At 41.3% G+C, this 11,028-nt stretch overlaps 1 protein-coding gene across 1 annotated transcript; it reads left to right on the forward strand.

Annotated features, from left to right (window-relative positions):
• The first annotated feature begins 435 nt into the window (after window positions 1-435).
• Window positions 436-10,620, forward strand: LOC146312151 (G-protein coupled receptor 26-like). Its single transcript, XM_084741081.1, has 3 exons — window positions 436-1,598; window positions 5,040-5,153; window positions 9,723-10,620. Exons 1-3 carry the CDS (start codon window positions 931-933, stop codon window positions 9,952-9,954), a joined length of 1,014 nt encoding a protein of 337 aa, XP_084597207.1. The 5' UTR covers window positions 436-930; the 3' UTR covers window positions 9,955-10,620.
• Window positions 10,621-11,028: the final 408 nt, after the last annotated feature.

Here is an 11,028-nt window from a genome sequence, read left to right on the forward strand (position 1 = left end):
GTATTTACTGTTGCAACACTACTGCCTTCTTCACCAGGTGTCCCTTGAGAAACGAACCTTGAATACATCAGACAATCATGACATCATTTAAAGGTAGAATCAGTGAAATTCGTTCTTAAACGCACCAGAAAGCTAGTTTATCATTGTGTCATTCCCTCGACGCCAAATACAGACGTTTTGGGTTGGTAAATCGTCCTGTGCGCAGCAAAATAATGAGAAATACAGACAGAGGGCAGGGTCTCTGCAGATATGTCATGATTGAAAGGGATTATGTTTATAAGCCTATGTTCTTTAAGGAAAATGTTGCATATTATGCCTTTAATGTATAACTCATAATAAATTATAAAGTAAAAAAAAGAACGAACAGAATCATTTTGCACACATCAGCTGTGTAGTTTATTAATTTATGAATCTGTTTGACATTTGTTTCTGCAAGTTTGGATGATGTGAGAGGAAGGAAACCGTCCGGGGAGTCGGTGCAGTTTTCTTTTTCTAGGAGGAATCCCCACTTCACCCTCATCAGTGTTCTTTGTGGTCTAGTGTTCCTCAGAGGAGACAGGGGGAGAGATCAAGTAGCCCACACACTGTGCGGTGTGTGCGGAGGGGTGATGCCTCGGGAGCGCATCACAGGACGACAAAACCCCACCGCAAGACGCAGTGCCAGAAGAGAGCAGCTTTGGCACAGGAGCTGCTTTCCTGTAGTTTATAGGAAAAGGAAAGGAGAAAATCGTCTCTACAAAATCCCTAAACATACTTCTTATCATGCCGGAGTCCTCCTGATCATCTTTGCCGAGACAATGTAGTGGAGAGACAGACAGAGGGGGTCTCCACCAGTGGAGAGATGTGGGGATGCGTGGACAGGACACAGTTACGGGTGATTAATGCCGTTTTGCAGCTGGATATGCGCACAGAAAGTGGGGATAAGTGAGGATGGACACTGCGGAGGTGATTCTCTCTGTGTTGGTGGTTGTGATTATCATCGTGTCGTTGCTGTCCAACGTCCTGGTGCTGATCTGCTTTCTGTACAACCCGGAGATCCGCAAGCAGGTGCCCGGTCTCTTCAACCTCAACCTCACCTTCTGCAACTTGTTGCTGACGGTGTCCAACATGCCGCTCACTCTGGTGGGACTCGTTAGTAAGACTCAGCCGGGAGGGGACGGCTTCTGTCAGATCGTGGGCTTCCTGGAGACCTTCCTGTCCACCAACTCGATGCTGAGCATGGCAGCGCTCAGCATCGACAGGTGGATCGCGGTGGTGTTCCCCCTGAGGTACCACTCCAAAATGCGCCACAAAGACGCGGCTTTTGTGCTCGGCTACACGTGGGCGCACTCCATGTCCTTCTCCACGGTGGCCACCAGCCTCTCCTGGGTTGGCTACCACCGGCTGTACGCGTCCTGCACCCTGGCCAACCCGAGGGCGAGCAGCCGGACCCAGTTTGTAATCTTTACCGTGTTTTTCCACTCCTTCACCTTCCTGCTGTCTTTTATAGTGCTGTGTGTCACTTACCTCAAAGTGCTTAAAGTGGCGAGGTTTCACTGTAAGAGGATCGACGTTATTACGATGCAAACTTTGGTGCTGCTGGTGGACATACACCCCAGGTGAGCTCCCTTTAACTTATTATTCCTGCTTGTGTCGCTCCTGCACCCACAACACTTATTACTTCCCTACCAGCACATCTGGAAAACAAATTAGGACATTTCAAGATTAAGCCTGTCATTTTAAATAAAATAACAAATCAAGACTCTCATCAAATAGGGAGGAAACTCTTGGACTGTTTAAGGCCTGACCGATACTGGATTGTTGGGACCGATACCGATATTAGGGAGTAAAAATCTTCTGATATGGATGTCAGCTGATATTCTGTATACAGAATATAATATACAGAACAATGATCCCTCACAAGTGGTTAACATCTGTGACAAAGAGGTGAAGTCTGTCCCAATCTGCTGTGCCCCATGGGACCTTACTTCAGAAAAAATATTAAAGTAGTCGAGAGTAAAAGACAAATCATTTTTTTTTATCCCGTTTGAATTGTGACATGAATTTCACGTATGATGTTTGTCAATTTAAAAGATAATTTTACAAGTCAAGAACATCACAATTTGTCTTTGTTTAGTTTTGAGTGAAATCGCTCAACTCAACTATCTCTTGTCTCGCACAACGTATGTCGTCAACACCAACATCGCTGTCCTTGTTATCTTACCTGAAGTTGCTGTTTTTTCCAGCAACTCCTGGTCCTTTTATCGGCCGAGAGAGGTCAGAACAAGTAGACCTGCCGCTCGTGTAACCACTTCCTTATATGAAAACACACAGGCATCGTAGCTTCATCGCCTAAGCTGAGCTTTTGGAGGGAAAAAGTCAATGACGTCACTTAGCTGATTTTTTCCCGGGTGTGTAGTCTTTCTTGTTATGTTTCTTCACAGTCTTATACTTCAACAGTTTTACAACAAAATGTGACTTTCTTGACCTGTAAAATTATATTTTAAACATCAGCAACACAAAAATCATGCATGATTCATGGCACCATTCAAACAGGATTAAAGAAATATTTGTCTCTTTCCTTTGACTGGTGGTCCATCTATGGTGACAGGATAGGTTCTAGGTTTGGAGTATTTAACTGTCCAACTTGATATCAGTAAACTTTAATCTATATTATAATTGACTATAACCAAAAAAAAAAACATAGACCAAAATATATTTATTTATTACAGGGCCAGTGTGTAGAATTTAGTATCATTTAGTGGTGAAACAGCAGATTGCAACCAACTCGCCAGTCATGTGTGTTTGAGGTAGGTGGCCACGAAACTAAAAACGCAAATGGGAGTATCCAGAGGAAGTGTTTTGTTTGTCCGTTCTGAGCTACTGTAGAAACATGGATGTGCAACATGGTGGACTTTGTAGAGTAGGTCCCACATCTATGTAGATAAATATGGTTTATTCTAAGGTAACAAAAATACAATGATTTTTTTCCCAGGGGATTATACACTAATGAAAACATTTACATGAATATTATATTCCAATTCTGCCAATAGATCCTCTGATATGTTTCACACTTCACCTTTAAACCTGAATACTGAAATATATACAGAATGCTGCCTGAAGAACTAGGAAATACAAAAAACAAACAACAAAAAACAGGTTTTGATATAGGCGCATATTGGGCAACATATATGCAGACACAATATAGACGATGTAGCTATGATAGGCTAATATTAGGACAATAATATCAGTCATTTAATAAAATGGTCAGGCTCTAATTTCAACATCATTTGGTTAGGAAAAAAGGACAAACTGTTCAAATGAACCCCGTGTTCAAGAACAAAAAAAAATCTAGTTGCGAGCAGTTAGTGCAGTTGGTGCCATCCCTCTTTTTCATATTGAAGATGAAGCCTGAAATTAAACTGTTCTGTGTCTGTGAGCAGTTTAATGATGCTCTGCCATCTCTGAACTGACATTTGAATGCTGTCGTCAGTATTCAGAGGGGATGCAAAATCTGAGTCTATTGAAATGTCATCCAGAGTGATTGCTTCACTCTGCCTCCATACAGTACAGCTAAAAACCAATATATAGTTTGTGTGTGTGTGTGTGTGTGTGTATGTGTGTGTGTGTGTGTTTGTGTGTATAAGCTTGGGAAGAGCACAGCTTCTGTCTATAAGGTGCACGTTGGTGTTCTAACTCCTGGCTGTCTTCACTCACACTAATGACTTTCATTTCATAAAATATTACTTGAAGCAACGTGTCATCTTCATGACATCACAGCCATGGTACACACACAAAGTCACACACAAAGTCACACACACACACACACACACACACACACACACACACACACACACACACACACACACACACACACACAGTGCTGAAATTGTAATTCTTGAAGTGGAGATCCTCATTTTGTGTTACACCAGAGTCTGTGGGATATTATTTTACATCAGCTCAGCCTCTGCTAGCTCCTCATATTTAAAGGGACAGTTCACCCCAAAACCTAAAATACTTATTTTTTCCCTGGCCTGTAGTGTTATTCATCTATTTCTTTCTTTCTGCAAACTGTATCACTGCACAGATGGAAGCATATATCTACTCATGGATGAGAGGCATGTGCTTGTGACAGCGCAGGATGTAAACATTAATGGTGTCCTCCTTGGGTGAGCTGTAACGTGTAACACCACTGTGCAAAATTTGTGTCAAGTGAGTAGCAGAAATAAAAGGACGGGACCCAATGTGCAGAGACGAGGCAGTTATTAGTAATCTAATATGCTCAACTAAAAAACAAAGTCAGAGCACAAAAACTTACAGAGGCTCAGCCAATCCTAAAACAGTCCAAGGCAAATTTAAATAATAATAAAAAAAAGGCAGGCAGGTAATCCAAATCCAAAACAACTGGCAAAGTCCAAGAAACAAAGAATGATGCCAAAAAGTACAGCACTGTGGTGAATGCTAAGACAAACTGGCAAAGAAAGGAAGGAAGGCACAAGAGAAAATACACTGGAAGAGTAATCAGAGGCAGGTAAAAACAATCAGAAAAGAAGTGGAGTAAAATAACAGAAGCTAGAGGAAAGACAGGAACTTCAAAATAAAACAGAATACAAAATCTAAAACTATGACACACTGAGTTAGCTACCACAGCGATATGGTTGGCAGGTTTAATTAAGCAGAAATAAAGTAGTTCCTACATGAACCTGCAAACAACAAAGTCTGTGGATTATCTTGAGTAACTGGGTCGTGATTTCTGGAAAGAGACATTGCTGTTGAGTTTTTTAAATGTATTTTTGGTGCCGCAAGCCGAGTGACATCTAGTTCATGTTGGAGAGAAGGCAGACATCTCTCTTGATATCTCCAGAACTCAGCAACTAACACCAAAACTATCTACATGAATAAATACGACTGCAGGTAAGAGGAAGAATAAGCATTTTTGATTTTTGGGTGAACTGTCCTTTAAATCTCTACAAAACACTTCCTGTCTTGTATGATATTTCCAGAGATATTTTGTTGTTTTCCTTGCGTGTGTCCAAGTGATTATAACTCTGTGTTTCCAGCGTTCGCCAGCGTTGCCTGGAGGAGCAGAAGAGGCGACGACAGAGAGCGACGAGGAAGATCAGCACCTTCATCGGCACCTTCATGCTCTGCTTCGCTCCGTACGTGATCACTAGGTGAGTGCTGGAGAGAAACCCACAAAGGGGAGAGAGGGGAAACCATGCTGGGGCTGACATACTGCGGCGAATGCAGCCCTTTTTGTTTTGCTGGTGCTGGTATCCCCCAAACCTCCCTCCTCTGCTGTCAACCCCCCCCCACCTGCCACCACCTCCTCTCTGCTTCCTCTCCTCCACACCGGCCGGAGTTGGAAGATGAGATTGGCTGACCTTGTGATAAGTAATATGCCTCTGCTCTGCTGTTGCTGCTGCATTAGCACTTTTCTGCTCAAGTTCGTCGGGTGCATCAGTTAGTCAGGTAGAGACCACTCGCATCAATCACTGGACAAAGAAACGATCTCACGTGAGACCTAAAGAGTGGGGCAAATAAGTCAAATGATAAACGAGTGTGAGAAGACAGGAGTTCAAAACATACATCAGAATCAGCATATCAAAAACATGGTATGTAATGAGAGGAAAAAATGGCTTATTCATTACTTCAGAATATACGAAAAAAAAATGTTCTGTAAAATTTCAAGAGTCAGTTTCCCCAAATTGCAATGAAAAATACTGCATTTCAATTTATTTTCTTAACCTTCAGTTTTCATTGTGCTGCTGCCAATTATGAAATAGTTCTTGTTTATTCTGGTTCTGTTTTAGGGGGAAGAAGTTGCTGTTGAACATTTTAAATGCCAGTTTCTTTTAATTGTAAACCTCAAAAGAAATTCCATTCATCTTCATTGTGTTTGGGTTGGAGGCACACATCTCAGAATTACAAAAGGTCTAACTAATGACCAAATTAAGTATGTCAGAGAGGTCTAAAACCCTTTATTTTTAAATGTACTGCTGATGGATACTGTACTCCTGAAATTCAGCACCTCAAAGGAAGTGGAGAAGCTGCTAAAAGTGAAAGTAGTTAAAGTTAGAATTAAAAGCAATTATGTTGTGTGGTAGTGAAACAGCTCCAAATAAAACATTCGTCTGCCACTTTTTTAGTTTGCCAGTGACCTTTTGAAGTATTGTGTCATTTCCTGATTGTCTAGTGTGATTAAGTGTGCTGATACTGCCATAGCAATACCTATAATCCCAGACTGTTTACTATGCCAGAAAAAGATTTAGTATGTTCCAATGCACACTATATCAAAAATCATTGCATTGTGCAGTATGCAAGCCAGCATGTTTTTCCAGCTATTTGGACCCAGAATCCTCTGCGCGATACGTGACTGACCTGCCAAGAGAGCACAGACAGATGACAGTTCATTTACAGATGACAGAAGCCTCAGTGACAGGTGTCAGCGCATTCAAGTGTAAATCTGTGTTTCAAATCCCATACTTTTTCTTTTTACATCAAATTTTGTGTTATGGATTGTGACAGATGTGTGAACAGGAGGGTCAGAGTTCAAGCTGCAATGTTATAATGAAGTAGTATGTCCCAGCTGTATGTATACTATATGGTAAATGGACTTGCTTTCTAGTCTCTTGACTAATCAAAACGCTTTCACATGCACAATACCCATACTACTATACTATTTAGTATGCCAGACACTCATTCAATCACACATTCACACTCTGATGGAACTGCCATGGAGAGCAATTTGAGGTTTAGCGTATTGCTAAAGGACACTTCACCATGAATGAGACACTGAAGGAGCTGGTAATTGCACTGATTCTGATTAGTGGACGACCCGCTCTGCCTCTTGAGCCAAAGCTGTCCCATGCAGCTGTAGGACATACTAAAAGTAAAAAAAAAAAAGTACGTCATTTACTGCAAAAACAAGAGCTGTGTCCCAAAACTATACTACATACTAATTATATACAGTATGAACTACTAAATATATAATAGAATACTGCTAGTTAAAAGAGTGCACTCAGTAGTGCAGAGCCGTGGCAGGCAACAGTTGGTGAAGCACCTACTGCAATGTCACCACAACTGCCAGATGCAACCAGCAGAGATTTACAAACATCAGCATTAACATGACCTCCACATATACTGTCCCGAGCTGAAACAAGGTTTCCGACTGAAGCAGTTTTTGACTGTGCCCTTTAGCAGCCAGTTAAGAAGAGTGAGAAGTCAGCTGTCAGTGGTTGTGTTTGGCGAGGTCGTGACCACAACCTTTCACCATCGAAACCTAATAACTTCGAGCACAAGTGAGTGTTTGTGTCAAGTTTTAAGAAATTCCCAGAAAGCGTTCTTGAGATATAACATTGACAAGAATGGAATTACCTGAAAACTTTTTTAAAGAATTCTAAAGACTGTCAGAGGTCCTTCAGCTTAAAGTCATGAATGTGCACCAAAAAATTAGGCTGATCGGTCCAGCAGTGTTCGAGATTAGCTGCAGACAAGCTGTAGTGTCACTGATCTCACTGAAGTGACTACATGATCCCCTCCATGCTCACACCTGATGGGGATCCATCAAACTAGATGGAAAACAAAATGTCTTTCTTAATATTTATTACTAGAATCCAGTATTTATTTTCATCATTTTCCATCTGTGAGCAGCTCCTCCGTTTCCTATGTGCATTAAAGTGGGGGAGGATAACATCCGTCAACAGCGCTTTCCAAAATTCTACTGTATTTATTCTCCATACTGTCTGGCTTGGTGTGGTTACACACTACATTACACAAGGCCTGCTTACACTTAGTATGCAGTACGGATTTGGGACACAGCATGCATTTTTTAAAATTTTGGTGAAGTGACCCTTTAAGATGTAATTTTAACCAAATGAGAAAAAAAGGTTTGATAAATTAGCGCCCCTATACCTTATTTCAAATTATCCTTGGCTCATAAGATGCTGTGGTGATGAGGATGAAGATTAGATGACTGTCTAGTTGCATATGATATGATGCATGAGTTTTATAGTGAGCATTGCCTGTTAACATCTTTAATTAAAATCATAAAGTGGACTTTGATATTGAGTTTTACAATGCACGCGGACAACAAGCTCTGACCTTTTGTTGTGTTATCAGTAAACTGTCAGTAATGAATGACCACGGCAACACATGTACACACTCTCATCCTGCAAATGGCAGTTTACTAATTAGAATCTGAATATATTACACTAAAAGCTCCTCCGCTGCCTCTTCTGATGCTCATTTGTTGTCGGGGTCATCGTGTGTATAGTAAAAGCCCTGCTGTGCGGTGTGGCAGCTGACTTAACCTCCTGTTCACTCTGGTGCCGTGGAGTGTATGGGCAAATGCCAGTGATGGCTACTGGCCCATGTGAGGCCAGTGTTAATGTGCTGACAGAGCCTGATTGTGGACAGAGTAATCACACAGAGTGCACAAGCAGAGGATCAGCAATTTTTTTATGCCTTTTATGACACCAAATATTTTTTACCACTTGACAAAAATTAGTGTGAAAGCACCAATTTTCTGTCTTTATGAGCACGACCGAGATGAGCTATTTGAGATGCACACTAGAGGCAGGACTATAAAGCTCATTAGCTGCCTCTTTAAATCAAATATACAGTATGTTAAGCACAGAAGAGTATTTTTTTTCCCCTCACAGACTGCTGGAAGAACTCACCGTCCTTTGTCCCTTAAGATTCTCTGCTTAGCCCTCACTGTAGTACTGTATTAAATAACATTCAAAGTTAATTGGCTTGTTTCCAGACACTCATTACTGCTTAGACAGGTCTGTTTTTTGCTTCCAGTGGCTCTGCTTTTTCTGACATGAAATGCTGCTCACTGCAAATGAGAAACGAGATGAAAAGTAGTCTCACACACAGTTAATCCACATACAAGGGGGAAAGAGGGGAATTCTTTATAGTAGCTACAATACAGCTGCCTATATTTTATCTTGTGGATGACTGCAAACAATAAAGATCTATTGATCTATCTATTGGTAGAGAGATGGAATATTCTATTCATAAGTTTGAGTATAAAATGAGCTTACACAATAACAAACAAACTGATTGAGGCATCAGTAGACCAGCAATTCCTGTGTTCTGCACGGTAAAATGACTGTTTTTGTCAATCCAAACTATCCATTTAAGACTGAATAAACCCTTACTGAGATGACTCTATATGCTGGGTCTTCAAAAGGGGGTCCGCAACCCCTAGGGTGTCCTCAGAGTTACTGCAGGGGGTCACCAAATTATTGTTTGATATTTTTTTTCCCTTCAAAATTAAAATGTATATTAACATGAATCCCACATATTTTTAAATAATAGCTGTAATGCAAAGTGTAAATGTAAAGTGCAGAGGGTGAAGCTAATGCAGCTAACATTAGCCATGCTTAGCAGCTACTGGTTAGCACAAATGAGAGAAGACCTGAAAATATTCATTGCAGTATATGTTGTAGTGGGTCCCTGCTCCGTCTCTCTATCAGCTAAGGGGTCCATGACCTGGAACATGTTGTAGACCCCTGGTCTATATGGTAAAAAACACTGGTTCTTTACATAATTACTGAAGTAAAAAAGCACCCTCCTCTGTATGATAAAAAAAGATGTTATGTGCAGCAGTGTCTTGCAAATGTATTTCTCATCCTGCATAATAAGCTCAGGGCTTGCATGTCTTTTCCAGCACATTGACTTGCCTTTCCTCTGTTCTGTGTCTCTCACAACCCTCTCTTCATGCTTGCCTGCAGGATCGTGGAGTTATTTCCAGCGGTGCCTATCAACCCCCACTGGGGAATTGTCTCCAAGTGCTTAACTTACAGCAAGGCAGCCTGTGACCCCTTTGTGTACTCCCTGCTCCGACACCAGTACAAGAAGACATGCACTGACATCATCAACAGGCTGCTGAAGCGTAGCTCCTTGAACGCGTCCGGGCGCATGAGGCACGAGAACCAAGGCAGCAGCCTACCCACAGTGGAGTGACAGTCGGGGAGCGGGCTGATGGGATACGGTCTGAGGGTTGACCTGGCAACTGTCTGGGAAATGTGAAGCTGATTTATCATCGATGAAGAAGAGAACAAATATTGGTTTGTTCCTGTCCACGTCTGCTCGAATTTGGTCTGACATGTCCAAAAAAAAAAAAAGCAAGTCACTACAGACAAGGGCAAATCCCTGCACAGTAATACCACTGTGCTTGCATACTGAGTGCTCAGAACAGCAGATCAGTGCAGTGAACTTGTTGTGAGGACAGATTTCACATCCACCTGGAGAGACAGATGTGCTCGCCCAAGAAGAACGGCCAGTTCATAGGCTCATGATTTGAACTAGGGTAGCTGTTTTACAGAATATTTATTCGTTTTGACATCATTGTAGTATATATTCAAATTATCTTTTTAACAAAGGATAGGGAATGGCTGTATGTCTGTTTTAGTTTGTGCAAAGTGACAAGTTCATACTGTATGTAGCACTGAAAACTAGCCTAACCAAAACTTGACACAAAACCAAGTTCCCTAATTGTATTACAGATGAAAACAGACAGTTCGGCTCAGGTTATTTCAGGCTTGATGGGGTAAAACAACCTCCCAATTAAACTAATTTTAGGGTACTTTTATTTTTGTATTATCTTGCCTTTTAGTGTAAGGGCCAGTGAAAGAAGATTTTTTGGCAAAGTGGTTCGCACAAGACTGTCATAACTCTGTCATAACCATGTCGTGACACCTGCCATTAACATGAAAGAGTCTTAATGAATATTTATGACTGTTGTCATTAAGTGTCATTCAGTTATTTGTTTCATTTTCAATCTAAAGTTGACATTGTGTGAGACGTCTTTGTTAAAAAGTCTTAATCAATAACATTCTGAATTAAACATGTTGTTTTTTTCTGGCAGTAATGATCGAAGTAGCTGTGAGTAACACATCTCCACTGCCATGCTAGCACCGAACTCAGCCTTCAAGACTCATGGGGGCCAGTTTAATGACAGGGAATGCAGTGCCAAGGTGGTTTTCTCGCTCGGTTTGAGCTGAGGGCTGAGTCAGCTAATTAGGCAGCTAGCGCTAT

The sequence above is a fragment of the Lutjanus erythropterus genome, chromosome 17 (genome assembly GCF_056507025.1).
Source record: "Lutjanus erythropterus isolate fLutEry1 chromosome 17, fLutEry1.hap2, whole genome shotgun sequence".
Classification (NCBI taxonomy): domain Eukaryota; kingdom Metazoa; phylum Chordata; class Actinopteri; order Lutjaniformes; family Lutjanidae; genus Lutjanus; species Lutjanus erythropterus.

Coding starts and splice junctions, on each gene's coding strand:
- LOC146312151 (XM_084741081.1), top strand. CDS start 931: ATGGACACTGCGGAGGTGATTCTCTCTGTGTTGGTGGTTGTGATTATC. Junction 1,599..5,039: donor CTGGTGGACATACACCCCAG/GTGAGCTCCCTT, acceptor CTGTGTTTCCAG/CGTTCGCCAGCGTTGCCTGG. Junction 5,154..9,722: donor GCTCCGTACGTGATCACTAG/GTGAGTGCTGGA, acceptor GCTTGCCTGCAG/GATCGTGGAGTTATTTCCAG.